Raw genomic sequence first — 25,046 nt, forward strand, 5'->3', positions numbered from 1 at the left:
GACAGTGATGAAGCCTTTAAGTTTCAAGAAGTCAAAATTCATAAGGAACATGCTACTTATAAAGACTGAAGTACTCTTAATATTAAGAATGTCAATTTGAAAGCCATGCCGAATGCACTGCAGACATCATCTGAGCTGTTACACAGCAATGTACGTAGTAGCATACATTGGAAGCAACGTCGGTACTGCATGTAGGGCCATGCTCTTGCATAACACACATTACCATTTTCTAAGATGACACAAAATGAAGAAATAACTCACTGCTACTGCACTGAACCTGCCTTTGATTCTGGGAAGAAGCTGCTTTCCTGTAAGGCCTCAACTGCTGTTCTTCAAAACCCTGTAGGAAGAAAATAGTCACCTTTAATGAAAGGACAGTGCTTGCTTTTTTCATTTCTGCAAAACACAAGTTCTATCAACAAACTGTGCTGCTTAATGCGTCACTTCTTCTGATGCCTTCCCATCTTATCCAGACTGAAAATTGTTTCAATGAGAAATGACAAAATAGCTCCATGGAACCAGGTAACAGCTCTTCTTTTTTTCTGTAGTCAAAGAAAATACTTTGACAGCACTGAACAACAAAAAAAATAATGGTGAGTTCCCCTTACCCTTGGTGGCCTAAAGAAATCAGCACATGAGCATAAAAAAAATACATGAGCAGAAAAGCAATGCTGCACCAGTGATAAACAGACCTGATACTTCAAATTAAAATGCAAACGATGATAGCAGGAGCAGATAAAAACAGCTAAAAGATGCCAGGAGGGGCATCGCACAGCGCAGTCCAACTGCACGATTCCTTCGTCCCCGACACGAAAAACCTGAGCAGCTCCTACCTCCAGCCCATTTCCCGGCCTCAGCCAAAGTCGCTTTCTCCCTTTCACCGCCGCTCTCCGCGGCCTGCCCGCCGCCCGCCCCGGGAGCCCGCCCGGGCCCAGCACCAACCGGCTCCGCGCCGCGCCCTCTCGCCCGCCCGCGCACGCCGAGGCACGCGGGAGCCCGCCAGCCCCGCCACGGCGACGGGTCGCAGCCGCGGCTCGGGGCCCCGCGCGCTCTCGGGCCCCGCCGCCGCCGCCGCCGCCGCCACCGCCACCGCCCCCGTCCCCGTCCCGGCAGCTCGGCCGCGCCGCGGGCCGGCGCAGGGCCGCGGCGGCGGGAGGCGACGCGGCTCACCCACCGTTCGGCTCGCGTCGCCGCGCGCGGAGCGGGCCTGGCGCGCGCGACCCCCGCCTATTCCGAAGCTCGCGCCACGAGCCGGGACCAGCTGCTGCCGCTGCAGCACCCCGCCTCCCCCGGCGCGCCGCCGCTGACGTCATCGCCCCCGCGACACGCGACTGACGCTCCCCGCGGCGCGTGCGGACGCTCTCGGGGCCGTCGGGCAGCGGGACGAGCGGGCCCGGCGCGCCCTCTCTCGCGCATGCGCCTGCCGCCGCTGGGGCAGAGACTCGCTGTGGCCTGGGCGGGAAAGGGGCGGGGCTGCTGGCACGCGGCAGCGCGTGACGCCTGCGGCTGTCGAGCGGCGGCGGGGCGGGCGGGGGTGTTGCGGTCCCGAGCTAACGCCTGCCCGCGGGGGGCAGTTTGGAGGGGTAAACGATTGAAAGTAATGGCGGGCGATGAGAACTTTTGACAGAGTTTTACTCACGTATTACCTCGTTTGCTGAACCGTCATAGCTGGACAAGGGAGAATGGTGTAGAGAGGCTGTAGTACAAATGTGTCTTATGTTTATATAACAACTTATACTGAATCTGAAAATATTTCAGGTGTCTAATGTTAGATAACTAGATGTTTTGTTTGCTTTGGGGAATAACAAACACTGAAAAAGTACCTGATGGAATCTGTATGTCAAACTCTGGTATCTGTAGGTAGTACAACTGAATAAGGAGTTGGAGCTACTGTATGGAAGTGTAGCCCCTACAGGTCTTCCCCCTGGCTATTTCAATTTTCACCTTTTCTTCCTCCATTTTTCCAGGGTTCTACTCATGCACAACAACCTGGAATGGATATTGTTCTGGGTTAATTACCGCACTGGCTGTTTAAACATTGTTTTATTGCCATGTAATTGGCTCCCCCTTACTGTTCCGTGCACCAAATAATGTGCAATTAGCTAGGAAAACGTTCTTTATCATGTTAGGAGTATGTATATTCCCATACATAAGAGAAAAGAGGAAATAATTTATAGCAACACTAACACACACATTCTCAAATAGCTCATAAGTGGCTGACACTCTTCATACTCTGATCCAAATGGTCATATGAACAACTTAATAATGCTGTATTGGCACTGTTCTGTGCCATATGCCAGGTGTTACAGGTGTACCAAGATACCTCGGTAACCTATCAAGAAAATGATGATTTGATTTCTTTTATTTGACTGTTCAAACGATTTGTAGAAATGCGGAATTGATCCTGACAGTTCACTGCTGGTGTCATCGCTAGCTGTGTGCCCTGAGTAGAAATCAGCAGAGCAGTCTCTTTGGCAAAGTCAAACTCAGTGAAACAACTCATGTAACCATCAGGAAATATTGACATCATACTGAAATTTGCCAACAGACAACAGCACAAGTAGAGCTAGACCAGCAGCTATTACAGATACAGGCAGTGATGTGGCTTTCCCAGTGGCATCCCCCCACTCCGTTTTCAGAGCAATTGACAGTTCCAGTAAAATCACACACGAACCCTGTCAGCTTAACTGGTGGTTGACCAACAGCCAGCAGGATTTGAGCCACTGATCAAATGTTAAAATATACCTACATTTTAGGTATATTTGAAGATTAGGTTAAATTTTAAGATTTATTATTAATTTAAGAGAAGGGGGAAATGACTTGGAGCAAGAGAAACTGCTTTTCCTAAGGGGTACTTCTGTCTGGAAAGCGACCTATAATGCTAATTTTTGTCAATTAAACCAATGCTTTGCTAAACCGTGCTGTTTCAGGGGTTACTTGGCTTGGCTCTTTCTAATAACCCCGTTGAAGAGTCCATTCTTGAGACAGCTCGGGATAAAAGATACCAGATGCTACGTGCTACCGTTTAGCCTTACGGTTAGGCTTTTTTAACCTTCAAAGACAGCACTACTGCAGAGTACGTCTCAGGGAGCGCCCCCGGCAGCCGGGATCAGAAGTGCTGGCGGGACGCGGCAGAGCTGGCGCAAAGGGCCACCCCGGCCCCTCGCCGCCCCCTCCGGCCGCGTCTCTCCATTCCCCGCCCAGCCACCGCGGCTCCGCGAAGAGGGCGCGGCCCCTTCCCAGGCCCCGCCTCCCGGTGACGCGCAATCCCGGCGCCAGCAAGTCCCGCCGCGGTGCTCCCTGGGAGCTGTAGTCCCCGGGGCCCACGGCGGGAGGCGGTCGCGTGCGTGGCGGCCCGGCGCTCGCCATGCCCAAAGCGCGGGCGGAGAAGCCGTCTCGGCAGGAGCGCCGCGGCGGCGGCGGCGGCACCGGTGAGTGCGGGGCGGCTCCCGCCGCAGCGCTGGGCTGGGCCCTGCCTCGTGTCTCGGCTGCGGCGGCGGCGGCCCCGGGGCCGGGCTGCGGCCTGGCCCCGCCGCCGGCGGGACCGCGGGCCGGGAGGCGGCCGGCGCGGGTCCGGGAGCGGGTCCGGGAGCGGGTCCGGGAGCGGGTCCGGGAGCGGGTCCGGGAGCGGCTCTTCCCAGCTGGGCACGGGCGGTGAGAGAAGCGTGAATGGCTGCTATAGCTGTATAAACCCTTACTGCTTTATATAAAAGTTTCTTGCTAAGTTTCCGCTCGATGTATTTTCACCGTCAGTAACTCTAGTGCTCTGGTTGTCCTTCACCGCAGGAATTCTGTTCAACACCGGAGCTGGCCAGCACATCCTGAAAAACCCCCTCATCGTCAACAGCATCATCGAGAAGGTCGGTGACTGCTGCCCTCGTGACCACAGCTATAGCAGTAGTGTGATTTTGGACTTTATTTTTTAAACAAGTGCTCCCATGTGGTCTGAAATACTACTTCAAACTTTAACAAGGGAAAGCAAGGTTTAAGAAATCACTATGTAGTTTTACAGCTCAGTGTCACACATTCGTTTTGAAGAATCTGAATAGTTAGTCTTTGTCAGTTGTTGTTATGTGACAGCTGACCTTGAGCTTTGAAAATAATATTGAGGCATTCAAAAGATTAACATATTGGTGATGGGGAAAGGCCTGCTCCTTTGAATATGCACACAATAATTGCCATCCCTAGAGCTGAGAACTTTATTCAGCATGCTGCTGTGAAACCAGGTGAGTGAATGAAATGATTGACTTGAGAGCAGGTTTCTAGGTTGTCAAGTGGATGCCATTCCTTTATACTGTAGAATATTGGCTTCCTGTACAGCTTGCACAGTAAAAAATTGAAATTTTATTTGGAAAACACACCTTAATGCATTGTTCTGTTCCCTGAATCAGTGTCCTTTTTATGGTTTTGAAGGGACCTTCCTTCTATACTATAGTTCTTACATTGTTGCATTTTTTAAAATGAGGCTATTTGTTTATTTTTCTGTGTTCAGCCCAGGATACTCTTGTTTTCACTGTTTCCCTCTTCTAAATGACATTTTTGCACCACTGTTAGCTGAATTTAGCCTTTTATTGAGCTGCATGTATGTTTCATTTTAAAATTAAATGATTGCTTGGAATCAGTTTTAGAAAAATAGTGAAATGCCATTTGTTCCTAGGCTGCGTTACGACGTACAGATGTCATTCTGGAAGTAGGCCCTGGAACCGGTAACCTGACAGTGAAAATGTTAGAGAAAGTAAAAAAAGTAAGTGTGATCTCCCCACTGCCCATGCCTCCACACACCCCCCCCCCCCGACATACCAAAACAACGGTATGGCTTAGGCTATAACCAGACAGGAGGCTATTCTGTGAACTGATTCAAAGAAGCAGAATCACTTTACGTATTTTTTTTCTTAAAACTTACATAATTCCAAGGAATTTTTGACCGTGTTCATGTAAATAATATATTGTTTTGTCAAACTGTATTGCTGTTATCTATTTACATGATAAGCCTTTTATGTGTTGTGATAGGAAAAAGTGCATAGCATAACAGGAAATACGTAAGAATTATTTAATTTTTTAGCAATAGTTATCTATAGTTTCTTACAACTGAAGTTCTAATCCCAGTTAGAAGGAGTTGATGTAGAAAATTGCAAATATATGCTGTGCTTTTCAGGTTATTGCTTGTGAAATTGACCCTAGACTTGTGGGTGAACTTCAGAAGAGAGTCCAGGGCACGTAAGTACCAACAGTGGAAATAGCGCTTAAAGCAGTGGAACTGCCTTGGCAAAAACTTCAGCAACATGCCTATTGGAAGATAACTACTGTGTATTTTCCCCACAGGTGTCTAGCAAACAAACTTGAAATCAAGGTTGGAGATGTGTTGAAAACAGATTTACCATTCTTTGATGCGTGTGTAGCTAACTTGCCTTATCAGGTATGGACAAAACAATCTGAGCGTGGCTTTTTTTTTTTTTTTAATGATAATTGCTCAGAAGGCATACTAATGATATTATTCTTTTCCTCAGATTTCTTCACCCTTCGTTTTCAAATTGTTGCTTCATAGACCTTTCTTCAGGTATGTGGAAGAATAGATCTCTGGCCTTTCTAACTGAAAAGATTAATTTTACATATAATCCCACCAGATTATTTACTTCATAGAATACCAGTTCGGTGTATCAGATCCACACCGAAAGTTTTGTATAATATGTAAGTTGCCAACACCTGGAAACTGGTATTTATTGAAGTATTGAGAAAATTTATTCTTTGCATTAGCGAGTTGTCCAACTGATGAAAATAGGGTAAACAGGGCATGTAGCATTTCAAATGCCTTTCTACCTTAGGAAGTAAGGGTGGTAAAGTTGAAGCTAAGATAGTTTGTATTGTCTAATCTATTAAAAATATAATTGGCTATGTACTTCTGTGTGTAGTTCAGTATGTCAGCAGTTCTTGATTTTTCTCATTGAACTGCTAATTTTACTGATCGTACCGAGGTGATTAAGGCAGAGTGTGCATGTATGTCAGACTTTTACTGCTTGTAAGTGTTGAGGGGAAAGCTGTGTTTAGTTGGCTTTTGACTTAAAAGCTGAGAAGACTTAGAATTCATTTGCTCATTTCTGTAATTCTCAGGTGTGCAATACTTATGTTTCAAAGGGAATTTGCACTTCGTTTGGTTGCAAAACCAGGGACTAAACTATACTGCAGACTCTCTATTAATACTCAGTTATTAGCTCGTGTGGACCATCTGATGAAGGTACGTCATTCTGTGTTAGCTACCGCTTATCAAAGAGAGAAGAATGTTGTTTTTAAGAATGTGAGGATTTACTGCTAACTTATACAGGTGCCTGACTTCTCCTGACTAACAGGTTGGCAAGAACAACTTCAGGCCCCCTCCTAAAGTTGAATCCAGTGTTGTCAGAATAGAGCCAAAGAACCCACCACCGCCTATCAATTTTCAGGTGACTATTATATACTCTACTACTACTGCTGTTACTAGATATGGTTATTACTTAATTTTCATTTCATTTCTTAGTCAATTCCACATGCTGTCTTCACACTAGTTTACTAAGTACCAGCTATCCATTGGCATTTATGGAATTCCAAAATACTTATCCCTCCCCGCCCCCGCTTCATCAGGTTTGCATTAGGACATTACTTGAAGAATGTGCCACCATCAACTCAGGTGCAGCTTTTCTTACAACACTTCAAAGACTGAGGTATCATCTCCATGTCAATTGGGGAGTTGCTAGTAATAATGTCCTTTTCATTCCCCTTTATTAACTCCAAGAGACTGTTCTGTCCGATGATGTGATTGTTGCTTATGACCAAAAGAGTGTCTACGAGAACTCTCATCTTCAGATGATTGTGTATAGTCTCAGAAGACAGAAGTTACATGATAGTCTTCTTAATTTTTAAAATGCTTTGATCTTCAAGACCAGATCAACCTAGCCCAGAATTAGTCAGATTTTCTTCAACTACTTGCCTTCTGAGCAAGTAAGATCTGTCCGATAGGCCCATCCACAAAAAAGAACAATTCAAATGTTTTTGTGGGTGATGTGCAAAGCAATATATGTAGAGGAGAAAATAAAAAGATTGGTTAGAAAGATATTTTCCTGAAAAGATTATTTTCTTTATGTTACTGTTGTGAAATTGTCAGTAGTGTTTGTTCTTAACTTTTTGTAGCAGCTGTGTATTCCTTTCAGTAAATACTGTATGCTTTTTAATTTCAGGAATGGGATGGTCTGGTAAGGATAGCCTTTGTTAGGAAAAACAAGACACTCTCTGCAGCATTCAAGTAAGTAAATTCTATTGGAGGGCAGCTTTTCAAAGTTTTGGAGTCTGTCCAGTTAACCATTTCTTTTTTGCAAATGCCTAGTAGTGTTACACTGGTCTGAAATGAGTTCTGTCCACAGAGGCTTGTAATGCAGATGCTGGAATAGTCTGAGATAAATAATAACGGAGAATTTATACTGGTGTTAGAAACTCTTCTAAAGTGAAACCTTTAAAAGAAAACTCTTTACTAGGCAGCTGTTCCAAATGATCAGCTCTGTGTAGTCAATACAGTTTCTTTTTATAGTGAGGACTAACAACCACTCAAGTCAAAAGAACCAGTTAAAAATCAGTTTTCACTCTAGACTTTTGCATTTCTTTCAGATCAAGTGCTGTAGAGCAGCTGTTGGATCATAATTACCGAATTCATTGTTCCTTACATAATACAGTAAGTGCCTTTTTAATGTATTAAATTCTACTTCTGTGCAGTGTGACCCAAGCACTAACATTTGTAAGAGTAAAAAATTAGCATGGAATACCTTAAAATGTTAAAGCTTTTCCAAAAGAGTTTGGGGTAGGGAGGAACATCACTGTGTTCTTCAAAGAAAAATGTAAAAGTGTTTCTAAAATACAGTGCAAAAAATAAAAACTGAGGATATTGTTAATATATTGCTTGGCCATATTTTTGGTCATTCATTTACAGTGAATGAGTTGAGGTATAAAAATCCACGCACAAGTACATATTAATCCTTAAAGGAAAAAAAGAGAACTTAATTAGATCACTTGAAACAAAAACTCTTCTAAAAGCAGGAAGAGAATAGACAACTTAAACTAATTTTAACCTTTTTATATGCTATGAATGAAAAACTAATTTGTATCTGATCTTCTCTTGCCAGGAGATACCAGAAAATTTCAAAATTGCAGAGAAAATACAGACAGTCTTAAAAAATACAGGTTACTCTGAAAAACGAGCCCGTTCAATGGATATAGATGACTTTATTAGGTAAATCTGTTCTTTTTATGCCTTCCTTTTAAGCTTCTTCAAATTCTGTCTGCATCCATACCTATGCAGAGCAGATTCCTACTGTATTAGGTAGGAATATTACTATCCCTCCTATCCTCTGAATAACACATACTCCTTGCTTCCAGTCCTGAATATGAAGGAAAACTTAAACCCTATATATAAATCCTATATATAAAAGCCCTTTATGTATTTTAACTGCTTACAGTATTGAGAAGCAACTAGCTTAAGATCCCTGCTTTTATGATTTATATACTAGACACATCTACATCCCCTTTAAAAATGGTTCTAATAACAAAATTGGTTATTATAAATTTCCTTGGTGACTTGCACAACCCTTCCTTTTCTTTCTGTCTTGAGGATTAGGCCTTAATCTACAACATAATTTGGAAATGTTAATTATGTAATTAATGACTGTATTCTGCTCTTCCTTCTGGTCAGTTAATTTAATTGGCAACAGCAATCATCTTCTAATTCAAGATGACATTCCTAGCTGTTCCTCAGTGTAACAAGTAGTGCAGCTACTGTGCTTTCAAGAAATGTAGTAAATTGGGTAGGATGCAGTATGAATAATTGCACTAGAAATGTATCTGCATTTCTAAAACTGCACAGTTTGCTACTAATCTTTGATGTAAGCTTTATAACAATTCTTCATAGCAGCTGAACAGCAACAATAGGTTTTATGACTGCTTGCTTTCTTTGTCCTATGCTCTTTACCAGAGTGGCTTGGAAATGATTTTATCTGAAGTATAAATGAGTAGAAACTGTAACATAAATTTTTCATTTTTTTCAGACTACTGCATGGCTTCAATTCAGAAGGCATCCATTTCTCATAGGTTCCCTCAGAAGAATGAAAGATATTCCGTATTTTGTCATCTAAGTCTTACTGAAGCCAGAGTGACTGCTGTGGGACAATATCTTTTTGCAAAAGCAACAAACGGAACATGGCATGCATATCCTGGGTCTTTTTAAGAACATTAGGTACAATACAGATAACAGGAAGAAGCTGCTGCTCTATATTTTAAAAGCGTTAAATCCTTTCAGGACCAAAGTGAGGTGTTGGACTTCCATGTGACTGCACATTTTCAAATATATCCCACTGACATGTGGATTGATGCTGCCATAACTGAGATCTGTGTTGTCTGTTCATGGACTTCATCTCTATGTTCTTGCAGTATTCACAGTACAACTCTGAATTCTGGTTTGGATGACAACAACAACAGATTTGTAGCTGTTTCGTTTGTTTCTTTTTAAGTATATTTAAACATTTTCTTTTCATCCGAAATGCTTGTCTTTTCCATTTGTCCTTTGGTAGCTACCAGCAATCCAAGTCTGTTTAGTAACCTGTTTCTCTTACAGAAATCTTGGTATATGTTTTTCAGAAACAAGGGCAGCTTCTGGGCTTGATTTCGGTTACAAAAATGTTAGTGAGGTTACCTAGAACTACCACTGTGCAACTCCTTTACCCCTTCCTCACTGCCATTGAACCACTATAGGAAACAGCAGTAAAGTACCAAGTGACCAGCACTCATAGGCATGGACAGAAGTTTTCCTGTCAAAAAAAAAAAAAAAAAAAAATCAGCTCGAATTGACAATTGAGAAATCTACTTTGCCATTCAAGACAAAGGGGAGTTTTAGCCTAGATGAAAGCTTTTTGTGAGCCTCAAAGCAGTGCATTCCTGCATTTGATAAAAACACTCACTGAAGTATCTCAATATAGTCTGGATTATATATTTGTTACCAACGCCATGGCAAAGTTTACCCAAGGAAGATTACATTAACTCCGTAAAACAGCCATTTTAAAAAAATATACTTAGTCTTTTTCTGAATCATAAGACAGAACAAACTCCATAGCACGATGCCGGACTGAAGGCATGACTCTGTACTAACATGACTCATTTGTTTTATATATGGCATATGTCCTTCCATAAATACAATAGCAAATGGAGAAGAGGCATGAAATTAGCAAAAAAACCACTTCTCCCACATTAACTTCATTTTATTCAAATCTAAGAAGTATGAACGTTTCCTTGCATTACTACAGTCATTGATTCAGGAACATCCACTTGAATTTGCAGACATCCTGAAACAGGGGCTTGGAAAACTGAATTGCTTGTTTACTCTATAATTTCATGATTTTAGTGCTACTTCCCTGCATACAGAATACATTTATGAGTGATGGTTGGTAGGCACAGAAATATGGCAAGACCAATGCAGAAGGAGCAGGTGGTAGAGATAGGTATCACGCTTTTCAAAATACTTTCAAATGCTTTTACAGGACAAGAAACAAAATATGCTCCTCTGAGCCCAATTCAAGTAATTCCAGTCCATCATAGCAATGGGCTGCAGGACTTAAAGTGCCATAAAAAGCCATATTAGTTTTGTATCTATATTCTTGCTGTATTTTAGTATTGGTGTCAATCTCATTTTATAGCACGGGCCTGTAACAAAGGCTGTTTAACATCCCTCCTGCTAGACACATGATTTTCTTATATCTGTTTCCTGACAGGGCTAGATACATTATTTACAAAGCTTAGTAAAAGCTGCTGCCTCTCCTCTTTGGTACCTGCTATAAACCAGTCTGTCTGTGGCTGTAGGTTTGCATGGAGGAATAGCAGTGAACTGATTGTTTCTCATGTTGGATGTCTCGATCTTTGGAGGATTTAGAAAGTAAGATTCCTCTAGAGCAACTTTAAAAAAAAAAAAAGAAGAAGAAGAAGAAGAAGAAGCCTGGGTTATTCTAATTAACCTGTACTATCACCTACTGCAAAAACAACTGCCTTCCATTTCACTTTTCCCCCCCCCCTTCTAGCTGTGATGAATGACATTCTTAAACAAATGCTCAGAAGGATCAGTGATGTTTCACAGAGAGCTGCTGCAAAACGAAGGTCAGGAAAATGCTTCAGGGAACTCCTTCCTAAATTACAAGCTTGCACAGAATGGTCATTTCCAAAAGTAAATAATCACTCTGAAATCAGAGGCCTTTGAAATATTTTTCAAAATGTAACTCAGACGTGTTTACAAAGTGAAACCCTTCCCGAAGCAAAATATAACTTGCGTAGAAGTAAATTCTCATCTGTAATTCATTTAATAGCTTAATTTATTAAACACATTGTGTAAAATCTACATTGTTGTTTCAGCTTTCATGTTTACACATAGGAGGATTTTTATTTTTTTTTTTTAACCATGATGCAACAAGAGCTTCCCATAGCCTACCTTCCTATGGGAGATACAAACATTAAACACTACGAGAATTCCTGGCTCATTTAACTCTCTTTTCATTGCCTTCCCTTTATTTCCCTCCAGCCCTGGCACAAACAGGCTTGTATTCCAAAAGTGATTTTTTTTTTAAACAGTTCCAAGGGAAAGTCTGCTGATATGAGCTCCTGGAAACAGGGAGAACTCCTAGAGAGGTCTACAATTCTTCATTCGACAAGAAGTTCTTACAGGAAAGGTCAATCTTTTGGGGGGATATTGACTTGCAAAAATAACTTGAGTGCCACCACCTAAAAAGTGCCGATACACATGGCGCCATTTGTGAGAATTCAGGTATTTGTGGGATTTCTATTAGCACTAGGTAGAGGTATTGCGCAAATCCTCAAATGATGCAATTTCACCCCACTTTTCAGCTGCTGGCACTGCACCAAGGGAAAAATAGGTATTAGCTACTTTCTTTAAAGCAACAGAACTACTCAACTACCTGCAAACTACAGTTAATGTACATGTAAGTTTGTCATGCATCAAAAGCCAAATTTTAACAGTATGTAAAAGGGTACTATGTAGTTCTTTAGCTGGATCCCTGAACTTTCACAGTTATCCTATCCATATGTAGAGGTCAGACTGCACCTTTATTCTGACAGCATTATCACACCATACCACATATTGTATATCTGCATTATCCTAAGATACAACTCTCCTCAGTACTTAAACATTACCCTTTATTATACATCAACTAATTTATATTTGTTTTTTTGTTTTTTGTTTTTTTTTACAGAGAAAATGTTAGAATTATATAGCCACTCTTTATGGTATTCAAATAAATCTAGATTCCAGATTTTTACAAGGAGGATGGAATGTCCAGCTGTTTGTCCACTCTAACAGCTATTGCAGTTCCTGTTCAAATGATATGGCACATCCTGTGAAATGAACTAGCCACCAAAAAAAAAAAAGTCTCAAAACACATTAAAAATGTACACACACTAAAAGTAATTTACATTGACAAATAAGGAATGTTGTTTATTAAGGCTGTGCTTCATAAAGAGGATGTTTAGGGTTAAGTAGCCTTCACCAAGGCACAGAATGGGAAGAGGTGAGCACAGCTGTCTGTAGAAGAGAAGTTATGTACAACCACTAGTGAGGTGTGCATGCACGCAAACACAATTTAAAACTGCACAGCTGGTCTTTGTAACAAAACTGAACATAGTTAAAAGGAAATACTGTGACATTTTTAATGGCCACAGTTTTACTTCATTATTAAAAACATGGCAAATATTTCCAAAACATAAAATTCACAATTTGAATAAATGAAATATTTTAAACAAAGTGCTTCACAGATCTGAACCCTGCATGGTTGTGCTGTCTGGTCTAGAAGCATTTTGTAGACATCACAGGAGCATTTCACACAAAACTGAAAATGTCATTCAGGTGAATAAGAAACAGGACATTTCCACAGACATTTCTAAAGTTTTTACACTTTCAAGTAGTTGAGTTCTTACGGCCACTGGGTTTTGTAACAAATGTGTGCTACAGCAGTATGGGTTCGTGGATTCCTTTAGCAGCAAAGGCCCGTTTCAAAGGGCACGTGGTCTTTTCGGATTGATCTGTTTACTGGCCTGTTCCTCCTCTTGTAGAGCTGCCCGGAAAGATTTCACTTTATCTTTAATGAAAAAGAGAGAATAAATACTGATGTGCTTGTGCTCAACACAGATTTTGCAACTAAGCTCTGATGCTCCACATCCCTGCCCTAGTGCACAACAAAGAACACTCCTTCACAAAAAAAGAGCTGAGACTAGAAACTGTAAGAGGATTGAGATAGGCTTACATTCAATACTCACCATACAAACAAGTTGCTTAGCAACTCAGTCCCTTCCTAGATGCTTCTCCTGTCTCTGGGCAGGATAGATTTAGAAACTGCAGAGTTGCATTCCCAGCATGTAACCTGTTCACACTTACATTCTGCTTCTAACTTACAGAGTACACAGCATACTTCCTTCTCCTTCCCAGCAGCTTCCAAACCACCCTTAAAGGCATCCAAAATTGTACTTAGGTGTACAACCAGTCACTTCTGTACATTCTAAAACCCAGCAGAGTAAATTCTATTCTATATTTTACCATGAATGTAGAAAAGCATTCATGATTAAATTTTTGAAGATATTCACCATAAATAGATAAATGTACTGCTCCTAACATAAGAATTGGAGAAACCCAAGAAAGGAAGTATGGCATTCTTTCATATTTCTATTCCTCTCCTTCTCATTCCCCTGTAATAAGCTCAAGAATGGGAAGAGCAAAAGCAAAATGAAACTGTAAAGGAATCAGTCCCAAAATGACAGGAATAGAAGCTGAAATACTCAGTGACCATTACGTGCCATGAACAGAACACAAATGTTGCTGGGCAAAAGAATCTTTCACTTAAAGTTCTTCTCTCCTGTAAAGCTGTGTACGTATCACACTGACTGTAAAGAAGTAAGGTTCTCCTAAATAGCCTTTGCCTCCTGTACCTTTTTTTCAAAAGCAGTATCTAATAATTTTTAAAGACCAGGGAGTCAAACTGGTGTTTTGCCACTGCTGGTGTCTCAGATTGTCTTATTGCCAAGTGGAAACCATCACCTAGTTCATTGTCTTATTGCCAAGTGGAAACCATCACCTAGTTCATAAAAAGCAAAAGAAAGTACCTCTAGTTCTTTGCTAAAGTGTACTGTGGCCAATATAAACTTACAGGGTAAGCAAGCCACATCTGATTTGCTTGAAGTATTATTCTAACCCACAGCAGATATCCCAACCGAGTATAATCTAAGATTTTATCTTTTAAGGTGCTTTCTAACACGGTTCCAACAACAACAAACTAAACCCACAACCCCTTCAATTTTCACCAATATAGTACGTGTGCTGGAATCCAAGGAGATACAGAATATAAAATCAAAAAGGGAGACTCCATATACTCCCATTCATCTGAATGAGGTACCAAGCTGATAAGCTGATTTTAGAAGACATCCTAAAGAGTCAACTTTGGACACTAAAAATTACCTGTGATTTGTCCCCAGCAAAGGGAGGCTGACAAAATGCAATGCTGATAAGGAAAAGGTATGCTAATAACCAAGCTATTCAGGGCTTGATACAATTCCAAACACACAGACTGAAAAATGACAACAGCCTCCCTGTCACATTAGAGGGTGCAACACAGCAGGAACCAGGAGCTCCTACTACCTGTTCCTGATTGCTTTACTTTTTCTTCCTCCCCTCCCCCTGCTTTTTTTCTACAGTCCTTTTGGCTTTTCTTTTTCCATCCTTTATTGTTTTGTAACAAAGCAAAAGAAAAATAAAACTGCAGGATCAAGTTTGTACTTCCTGGAGATAAAGCAGAGGCTCTTCCTTTAAACTAGGATGAACCGAACAAACATGTGAACTTGCTTGTAGGCAGCAGAGCAACTGCTTCTTCCGTAGGACATTACAGGACAGCATAAGGGAAAACATAACCATACTCTTCTGCTAGTAATGCACACAAAAGTGATTAAAATCAGCCTACCTCGAAGTTCGGTCAGAATATCAATTTTTTGCTCTAGAATTGCTTCAAGTTGGGTAGCATAAGAATCCACATCATAGTCTACTTCTTCTGTCATCTCAAGAAGAGCTTTTTCATCTTCCAGCCATCTAATAGATTCCTAGACAAAAGTTAAAGAAACAACTAAATACATTGACAAAGGTATAAATTTCAAAACAAACAGCTGAATTACTCCCTAAAATGAATCATTGTTCCTAATTCAGCAAACTTGTATGTTTTCTATATACAAGTATTCAGTGTACTTATATGTTCTCTACATAGTTTCTTAATTCCATTGGCCATATCAGCCACAGGTTAACCCCAGCTATCCCATTTCTCTTCAAATTTAGAGCATTAGGTAACATTTAGAACATTGGATGTAAGACTACCAAACGCAAAAAACAGAACTTTATGTCATTGTTATGCCCTGTTAGGCAGGTACCCAACTCTGAAGTCAGGTTTCAGTTTCAAGTATGGATTGGTTGCCACTGACAATGATCACAGGCTCATTACCACAGCACAGGAGCCAAGGTAATTCTGTTCATACTCAAAACTAGCTTTGAGAGAAGCTGTAAAAAAGAAGAGCTATTTTAAGCCCTCTATTCTACAAGCTAACTCTCCAGATAGAGAGAGTACTGTAAAGGTTAGCTAAACCAGCTCTCAGGCACCTTTGTACTCTGAATGTTACCAAAAAATGAGAACAAGAAAAAGCCACAGGTTAACCCCAGCAAGGGAAAAGGGAAAAAGAAGGGAGAGGGGGAGAAAAGAAGGGAGCGGGGGAGAAAAGAAGGGAGCGGGGGAGAGGGGGAAGTGTCTTGCAGCAAATAAGAATACAAGCAGGAGCTTAAAGCTTACAGAATAATGCAAAGCTATGATCAGGAGAACTGATCCTGTTAGAAATGCCTTGATTTAGAAAGAGAAAGCAGCTGACATAGTTCTATGCATGCTGGGCCTGAAATAGTAAAATTAAGTCCTTCCCTCTGTGCTCAGTAGCCCAAGTAATATTAAAAGCATAGTCCAAACCCCATGTATGTGTTTTGGCTCTCAGGACAGGTGGAGTTTACACTGGTGTTCATTTCATCTAATGTAAACATATACATCTAAGAATCAAGGAAAGACAAGCATCTCTAGAGCACTATTGATCTATTTTAAGACATTTTTGTCACAATAAGAACTTCTGCCTGGTACAGCTCATAGACCGTGTATTGGTACAGCTCACCTTCACCCATGGTACAAAACTAATGAGCTATGCTGTGAACTAAGGGAGCTGAGCCTTGGACATCTTTCCTGCTGCTGACGGCTGTGAGGAGCTGCAATCTCCAACAGAAGGCCAGATGGACACAGACAGGCAGGAACATTAAACTCATGCAGCTTGTCTCTCCAGAAGTTTTAAGCATTAGGACACAGCTACAGCATATGGCATATGATTTTCACACTGTTGCACATTTTACCTCAGGGCTAGTGTTTTCTAACTACTAAATCTCTACATCTGCTCTAAAATGTGTTATTTAGCATCCTACCGTATTACATAAACACACATCAATGTTCAACTAAGTCAGATGCCTTAATTGAGGAGATGTGCATATTCCCTACAGGTTTAATGTTCCACTGTTCTCTTGCAGCAGACATGCCAAATGGACAGCCTGCCTTAAGACTCTGAGGTTACAAATGGGAGCAGCTTGCATTGCCTTCTGAAGACTAGTAATTCATACTTATTTTTATCACAACTTATTCTGTGAATGTGAAAGGATTCAAGGCGCTACACAGCATTGTGCTGTGTTGTCAGTATTCCCTCCAAAGACCCTGACTAGTAGCAAGAGGAAACCTTTACTTGCATCTCTACAAAGCAAGCAAACAGGCAGTTAGAAATACTTCTGCATCTTCTGGGGAAACATAGTATCTCAGAGGGAGATGATCATACTGTCAACAGAAATGGTGCTGATGGAAACATTACTGTTAATTGCCTGCTTTGGCGTAGGAATATCGTCACAGATACAGTGAAATTGAAAATTCAAGACCAATCTGAGAAAGCTCCTTGCAACTACTAAACACAGTCACTAATAATGGAAAAGGACTAAACCAGAAAATATCTCAATACTAAAGGAAAAAATAAGAACTTCTCTTATGATGAACACAATCCATTTAGAAAGTTTATGAGAAGAAAAGACAAATTTTAGTAGATTTGGGGGCTGACAGAAAAATATACCTCTCTTTCACCACCAGCACAAAGAGTGGTGGTTATGGCTCTAAACTGGTTCCTGCTTCTTCACTACAGTGGGCTTAGTGTAATAAAACAATTTATAAATCTCTGTTTGACTGCAGCAGAATTAACAGATGTTATCCTGTATCTTAAGAGTATGTACTTTTCTTGGGGAAACCTGAATTCCTGGATTAGTATAAAACAATGCAGAGCTCTGTCTTTTACCTGAAAGACAGCCCTGTGGTCTTCAACAACTTGCTCTTCCATTTCTACCATCTGTGACACAGCTTCATGGAAAGTAAACAACTGTGGAGAAACTTCCTCTTCCTAAAAACAATAGTTAAGTTTGTTACACTAGAAAGAAATTTGGCGAAAGGAAATATATTGAACATGTTCCGTCCCATCATAGAAGATGAAAAGAAATACATGGAAGGCAGAATTTTTCAAAAACAGACTTAGAAGTTTGTATTTCTGACATGAAAATCTTCAGAAATTAGGGGAAAGGGGAATAAAATCAAAATGTTAACAAAGTTTAATTTAATTCATATTCATTAAAATTTTCCAGTCAGTCATCTTAGTGAATACTGAAAAACTGAATATTCTACATAAAGAAAACAAGTTAAAATAGTGGAAGAAGGAAGTCACAAGGGGAGAACTGTAGTTTCTAGTACGTTTTAGCACCTACAGAAAACTCTAGTTTGCTGTCAGGGCCCTTTGTTGTGCATCGCATCACAGACAGACAACAATTTTTTTTTAAAAAAAGAACAGAAATTGCATTTAATACGTTTCAGGAAATCAAAATTCAATTTGTCCTTTGGAAAAGAAGTGGAATAAACATGAAGGGAAAAAAATCAAAAAAAATATGTAGCAGTTAATATATGAGAAGAATGCACAACATGGTTTTACATACTGGGGCAACACACAGGGCTTATTCTTTAGATATGAATAGTGCACAATCAAAGGGGAAAGCAAACAGTATGTTGGAATTAATGTTTTAGCAAGACAGTACGGTTCCTTATGCCGTGCCTTTGATTTCTTTTTAAATATACTACAGAGCTTAATCGAATTCCACATAAACACGGAAAAAGTATGCTATGAAAGGATATTTAGGTGGAAGGACTGACCAGTAGGAAGCTCTAAGAATCACACAGTACATTCTTAGAAAATAGAGCCCAGGAAGAAGAACTAGATGCTAAAATGAGAAACACAGCAAACACCATGGAGAGGTACTTCAGACAGCAGAGACTCTTGAGAAAAATAAGGTAGGATAGTAAGGATTTTTCTTTTTTATCTTTGACTAGCATTTCCACAAACTGGGTTTTAATTCTTGTTGAACATTAAAGGAATCAGCTACAGCTGACAATCAGCAGTGTGGTAAAAACGTCCATCAGAGGATGCCTCTCAGTCAGAAGACATAGTGGGAACACATTATGGCTCTTTCCCAGCCAGTGCACTGGGGTTTCACTTCCATGAAAATCAAGATGTGGGGAAAGAAGAATGATGTGTAGCCAGATTTCTAAATGCAGAGAAAGGCAAATTCACCTGAAATGAGTATTATGTGTATGGAAAACAACATTCGAAAACACTTGAGTGTTAAATACAAAGGATGGGCTTCCCAGGATACTTCTAACTCCCTAGTAAGAGATGAAGCTATACTGGAAAAATGCAAACAAAATGACGTTAGAGCCTAGAACAGACACTGCATAGATATTAAAAGTCCTAATCAGCAGCGAAGAGACGTAAAACATTCTAATTCTCACCCTCCAAGAAAATCTTTTTTTTCTGTATGGGAATAAACATAATACCATAACATGAAAAGGTGAAATGTCATGCTGTGTTTATTTAATGATATTGCTAATGGGCTTAATGATATTGCTAATGGGCTATAAATACACATTATTCTGGTGTGGTTCTACCACTGTATTTATCATCACCTCTTTATATGTAATGCTATAAACCACTCACGTTTTGTTCACAAAGCAGTTTGAGATCATCCCTCTGAGGAGAGCTCCCTACACCCCACTGTGTCTCTAAGTCATCAATCTGATTTGGAGCATGGTGTATAATTGGACGGATATCTCCTGCAGCACTAGGATCAACCGTCAGTTCCTTCACTCTACAATCAGAAAATATTTCATTTTTAAATTAGTAACTTCCTGCACAAAATAGTCACACACAAAAAAAAAAGCTCTTTGGGTTTATATGCAATTTACTTCATTTAATAAGGATGATGATGTCAGCTTCACAAATTTAATGTATTTTCAATGCCAAAAGGGCTCCTAAAAAGCATGGTCCATTGAATTTCAACTATTATAGGTGGATTAAAGCAAAAGGCAATTTTTGATTGAAATCTTACTAGTTATTAACAATTAAGAAGAGAAAAATCCCCAAATCTTCAATGTTAATAACTCTTTAACAAGTGAACATCTGAAAATTGTAAGGACAAGTTCATATACTCAGCACCCTAAATCTGACCACCTTTCTTTTTCTGTGCAGACAATTTTGCTTTAAAGAAAAAAAATCAGTACCCCACCAGCTGTCACAAGCAAAGCCCCCAAGAATTCTGAAGAAAATAATAATTTTCAATCAAGTACCCCAGAGAATGAATACACCTTTTAATTAAAATAACCTCAAAGCTGAAAATATCTTATTAAAATGTTTGACTCTTGCAGAACGAAAATAGTTTAAGAGACTGATAATATGATTCAGGAAAAAAAAGTCAATTTAAAAGTATGTTTACGAAGCAGACACATCAAAGTCTGAATTTATAGCAAGTATTAGAAGAAATTCTTCATATTTAAAGGGAAAAAAGTTTTTTAAAGTGGCAGCTTTTTACCAATATGGAAACTGTATTTATTTCATTCATCTTTGGAATGATGAAATGTTTCAGAAGTATATATGTATTAAAATTCCTTTTATTTTTAATTAGGTAGCAAAAAAGACATATTCAGATTATTTTAAACACAGACTTGTCACAATTTGGTCCACTAAATGTACAAAGGTGACATCATCATTTTTTTAATGTATGAAGGAAAACAGCGAGCCTGGATAAAAACTATGGATGTTTAAGGAAGACGAACAAAAAAAATGGGAAGATGATTGCAGATCATGCAGAACCATCACCTGCCAAACAAAATAAAAACAAAGTATGTGTGACTCAAGGCAAGGGGACTAATGAAAGGTTGGTCTGTAAAATTAGATAGCCAGACAGAAAACTTAAAAATAAAGATTCCATGTATAGAATGAAGTAGACCTGGTGATTGAAGGAGAAAAGTCGTCATACTCATAGGAAGGAGAGAGATCAGAGCGACTGCCACTACCCTGTGAGAAGGGAATGTCCGAAGGACTAATTCCGAATTCCTTTACTCTGCAGCAGCAAAATACAGCAGCAAATTAAAAGAAAATGTTCTCGTAAAGACAGTTAAAATGACAACTCTTTGTTTAGTGTTTGTCTTTAATAGTATAACAAGAAAACAAATTATTTTTAAATTAAAACATAAGTAAGGGACTCTCAGCATATTTAAACCTGCAAATTTGAGTTACAAGTCGCTAACAAAATTTAACGAAACCCATGCTGCTTTTTGCAGGAAACTGTAATAGAAATGTTTTCACAGGAGTAATTCCAGATTTCACTTAGTGTAGTTAAAATTTGGTCTACATTCAATATTCCATTAACTTGCTCCTTTCAAAACATCAAACCATTTCAGCTCTAATACTTTAAATTATATACTGCCCAATATCTTACACTGCACACGCACCAGTACTCAGCACCTAAAAACTAATTTTATTATGAAAATGATATATTGCTAAAAAAAGTTAACATACTAAACAAAACACGTGAGGTAACTTAACAGTGATAGGCATCTACTGTGTAACAACATACAAAGCTAACACCAAGGGAAAGAAACAGTTTCAACATAACTATATAGTACACTAGAAATATAGGTATTTAAGTTTTTTGGAAGTGGACACCAATACTACCTATATGTCTGAAACCCATCTTTTGCATTAGACCCACTACCCCCTTGTAACAAATTTAAGGAGTGTCTTTTTCTGGAATCACTTTTGCAGTACTTATTGTATAAGAAGTAGAAAGATCCAACCATCTTGACCAAAGTGAAATTTCCTTCCTTATGTGACTGCAGGGACCTAGATGTCCCATACTTATAAGGATGGAAGTCACACAGACCAGTCTAAGTTGGATAGCTTTGCTTTAGCTCCCTCGATCCAGACACAAACACACTCAGTTTCTAAGAGGAAGCCTGCCATAAGCCTTCCTGTCGGTCCCTTTTGCCCAGTTAGTGTCTAGCTGGAGGCCCCCAGACAAGCAGCAACAGACACAGTTCAGTCCTCATCATAACTTCTCTCATCCAAGAAAAACCGATACCAGGCCACTAGGTGGTAGCATTTTCTGGCAAAACCAGGATTTCTAATGGATAAGATGCTTGTTTTCCTCCTCTGTTCTTTGCAGCAAAGAGGGGGGGGGAAATCTCTGGGTCTTGCTGGAAAACTCCAGGCAGTTCTGCCTGCAGGCGCACAGGGGACCTGACCACCCCATCCCAGCAGGCATTAGACTAAGGAGAATTGCAGCTGCGGAGGGCTCCTTTTACAATCACTGGAGAGCGGCCAAAACTTTCAGAGAGCAGGACAAATCTCAGAGATGTTCAATCAACCTCTGGAGGTGCTAATTTCTCTACACTGATTACAAAGTCACTGTTTGATTAACTGACTCCTTACTTAGGTGTATCAGGTATTTGCCTGAACTTAGGAAATATAAAATTTGAGCCACAGCAATTGCAGAGTTTGATAAGAATACTTGATATATAAATATACTTTGTATTATACTTGGTAAACATATATACTTGATAAATACACTTGGTATATATAAAACAGGTTGGCAACTCCATGCAATTCTAAGGGGGTAAGAAAGTACATTACAGACAGGTATCTCAGCAGACGCTCCAGGAAATCATCATTAATATCAACTACTGTTATCTCGGCAGACACTCCAGGGAATCATCACGAATACCAACTACCTCTAATCCAAAAGATGATGTCTCAAGAGCAGGGGCAAAACTAATATGGGTATTTTCCACACTCCTTGCATTCCACACTATATCTATCTGTGGATAATGGCTGAAATGGAGTTTCTATTGATTCTGTTGTAATGGTTGTAAAAAGTGACAAATTAAATTAAATATGTGCCCTGATGAGTCTTCTGATCTCAATTTTATTAAGAAATGCAAGTACACTAAAATTATTGAAGTAGCGAAAATAATTACACATCATGGAGCAACAGTAGTCCAAATTTCAGAGATCAACAGCTAGTATAGCTATAAGCAACAGTATTTCCCATACCTATTTGCGTATCTCAGTGTATTTAGAGTGTTTTCACATGATGCCATTCCTGGAGAAATTGTAGCAATCTGGAGAAAACAAGCCACAAATTAATAAATCATTTTGCAGAGATGAACAGGTAGATGAATTAAGTTTATTTTTTATCTCCAATTTCATATGAGATCTTCTACAAAAAATTGTCTACTACATACAGATGTTCTAATACAATGACATCTCAGGAAGAGAGATATCATGTCAAAGCTTCAGTTTAATTTTTTTAACCATGCCCAAAGCATCAAGAATTCAAGAATATTTCAGTCAGTTTCCCCCATCTGACAGTCTTGGTAACATAATATGCAAATGCAAAACTCCAATTGAAAAAATAAGACCCCTCAAAAAGGGAGATATGCAACTCAGTAGAAAATAATTCTAATGGATCCTGGAAACAATTACCAGATTTTTTTTTTAATCTTTGAAAGCTGTTCTCTATTCAAGCATACTTCATGCTGATTTAAGAGATCTACTTTGGCCACAGTCCAGCACAGTACTTATTAATATTAAAGTTAAGCATGTGTTTAAGTATTTTCCTGAACAAAGATTTTTTTTATTTTTCTGAACTTGAAATTATCTGTAAATACTTGATAGGCAACTAAGTATCAAATATCTCTGGAGTCTATCAGTCTTTCCTTTTCCAGTTAAATAAAATACCCTGAAGATCTCACCTTCTTTTCAGCACCCAGTAAAAATAACAACTGTGATCAGGTAACAGTGGCATCATTATTTGTCCTAGCTTCTCTCAGTAGTCCAATTTTTTCATCTGTGCTCCCTTCAGAAGAGCCATAAAGGCACTACCCAGGACAACCACCTCTATGATCCTACACACTAACATTTTTTTCTGGCAGCACAGCATCAGCAGACTGAAACTGATGGAGATTAGATAATCCTGGTCTTCTCTTTCATCCTGCTGCTGACATTACTGTACAAGAGCAGAGGTAGTCATCCTGAGAGGAATTTCTCCTACTGGGGAGAAAGGAAAAATATGGGGTGGGAGGGAGTTAGAAAGTCTAAAGAGCCTGATACCACATACACTAAGTTTAAACCTCTAATACTGGTACGCACCAATTACTAACAAAAACAAGAAGAAATGTAGATTTAAAATGATCATATGATTGCATATTTCTTTATAAAGATTTCAACAAAATCTACAAGTTCCTAAAATCCTTCCAGAGACACAGTTATGTGAAAGGTGCATCCCATGAAACTCTTCCATCAGTTTAATGTTCAAAGTACATGACACATGGCAACTTGTCATAACATCGGGGGGGGGGGGTTGCAACTTCTTCAAGCATATAAGGAACAGTTGCTATAAGAAAGTGATATTCAATGTGTTGTCTGCTGTGTGGATACCTCCTCAAGGGAGGGAACTCTGTGCACATGACTCACTCTGTTGAATAGCAATGTCCACTAAAACACGTGCCTTTGTGCCCCAACAAACCAAGGACGAAAAGGACAGGACACCTCTCCATGACTCATATTCTAATTCATAATTCCAGATGAGAAGGGTGGAAGAAGCAGCACCATCAACGGTCAGTAGTATCTTTAAGACCAATACTTACCATTCTTTCTAATTTGAATGTGTCTATATTGCTTATTAGCCACCACAGTGGGAACAATGTCCCTTTTGGGTCACCAAAGCCTCCAAGTTCTGATTCCCAGCCTGGAGAACTGAGGGGTCTGCAACTTCAGCAACTGCAGCAGGGCAATGGTATGGTACTGCTTCAGAAATAAAACTATTCTGTGTAGCTACCTTGCAGATTTCAGCTGATGATACATTACTGAAAAAAGGATGCAATTTAGACTACAGCAAATTTCCAAATTTCACAGAGAGATAACCTATTATGTAACACTTTAAAAACAACCGAAATAGCCTTTGAAACTATTTAAGAGGAGCTTTAGTGAAACTGCAACTAAGAAAATCCAAAACAATGTATTTATGCTGACTGGAGTTCTTCAGAATGAAACAGATCCTATTCCTATCCTATTCCTAGCTGTCCATGTGGAAGATATTTTCAAAAACTAAGTTTCTACCTTAACGTTATTTTAACCTTACATACAGAGGCAAATGCTCCATCCCCAAAGACGTTACTTTTAAAATTGTAACAGAAAGTCAGTCAACTATAAAAAGCAAAGTCAGATAAGAATTAAGTGTAGAAATTACAAAAGAATTTTTTTGACTGAAACATCCTACTTAAAAGATTGTTATGTCGGAAAGCAAGTGAAAAATGCCCAAAAGATATTTTATACCAACACACTTTAAGAATCTGTTAGAAAGTTAAAAGCTCAACAAGTTTTTACTACATCATTTTATATGCTTTCTGTATTGAAAAACATGTTTGCAAAATGTCTTTCTAACAGCACATTAGAATACCATACCAGAGCTTCCTCCTGTTAAGGTATCCCTTTACAATAAATGTTTTCCC

At 39.6% G+C, this 25,046-nt stretch overlaps 3 protein-coding genes across 12 annotated transcripts in view; 1 reads left to right on the forward strand and 2 right to left on the reverse strand.

Annotated features, from left to right (window-relative positions):
• LOC112987042 (importin-11) overlaps window positions 1-1,436 on the reverse strand; it is a 107,309-nt gene extending 105,873 nt beyond the window's left edge. For 3 of the 5 annotated variants that reach the window (XM_064502616.1, XM_064502619.1, XM_064502621.1), the window contains exons 1-2: window positions 1,175-1,436; window positions 282-340 (exon numbers count right to left, since the gene is read on the reverse strand). The gene's annotated coding sequence lies outside the window, so the exon portion shown is untranslated. Of the gene's footprint in view, window positions 1-261; window positions 341-1,174 lie in introns of all 5 variants that reach the window. The other 2 variants (XM_064502617.1, XM_064502618.1) reach the window with 1 other exon arrangement.
• Window positions 1,437-3,283: 1,847 nt separating this feature from the next.
• LOC135324990 (probable dimethyladenosine transferase) lies at window positions 3,284-11,395 on the forward strand. Its single transcript, XM_064502232.1, has 12 exons — window positions 3,284-3,431; window positions 3,787-3,860; window positions 4,658-4,744; window positions 5,156-5,217; window positions 5,323-5,416; window positions 5,508-5,557; window positions 6,109-6,232; window positions 6,345-6,437; window positions 7,209-7,273; window positions 7,633-7,696; window positions 8,145-8,251; window positions 9,063-11,395. The coding sequence occupies exons 1-12, from the start codon at window positions 3,368-3,370 to the stop codon at window positions 9,103-9,105; spliced, it is 927 nt and encodes a 308-aa protein (XP_064358302.1). The 5' UTR covers window positions 3,284-3,367; the 3' UTR covers window positions 9,106-11,395.
• The window catches only part of LOC135324989 (kinesin-like protein KIF2A), a 59,164-nt gene continuing 45,469 nt past the window's right edge, over window positions 11,352-25,046 (reverse strand). For 3 of the 6 annotated variants that reach the window (XM_064502226.1, XM_064502228.1, XM_064502229.1), the window contains exons 16-21: window positions 22,588-22,655; window positions 20,483-20,596; window positions 19,195-19,345; window positions 17,455-17,556; window positions 15,015-15,150; window positions 11,352-13,145 (exon numbers count right to left, since the gene is read on the reverse strand). In XM_064502226.1, coding sequence (XP_064358296.1) covers window positions 13,060-13,145; window positions 15,015-15,150; window positions 17,455-17,556; window positions 19,195-19,345; window positions 20,483-20,596; window positions 22,588-22,655 — 657 coding nt within the window. In that variant the 3' untranslated portion in view covers window positions 11,352-13,059. The remainder of the gene's footprint in view (window positions 13,146-15,014; window positions 15,151-17,454; window positions 17,557-19,194; window positions 19,346-20,482; window positions 20,597-22,587; window positions 22,656-25,046) is intronic. The other 3 variants (XM_064502230.1, XM_064502231.1, XM_064502227.1) reach the window with 2 other exon arrangements.

This window comes from Dromaius novaehollandiae, chromosome Z (assembly GCF_036370855.1).
Source record: "Dromaius novaehollandiae isolate bDroNov1 chromosome Z, bDroNov1.hap1, whole genome shotgun sequence".
NCBI lineage: Eukaryota > Metazoa > Chordata > Aves > Casuariiformes > Dromaiidae > Dromaius > Dromaius novaehollandiae.

Bases quoted from the DNA above. Each gene is read 5' to 3' on its own strand.
- LOC135324990 (XM_064502232.1), top strand. From the start codon at position 3,368: ATGCCCAAAGCGCGGGCGGAGAAGCCGTCTCGGCAGGAGCGCCGCGGC. The intron at 5,417-5,507 runs GTATGGACAAAA...TCTTTTCCTCAG, and splicing joins TAGCTAACTTGCCTTATCAG to ATTTCTTCACCCTTCGTTTT. The intron at 6,233-6,344 runs GTACGTCATTCT...CCTGACTAACAG, and splicing joins GTGTGGACCATCTGATGAAG to GTTGGCAAGAACAACTTCAG.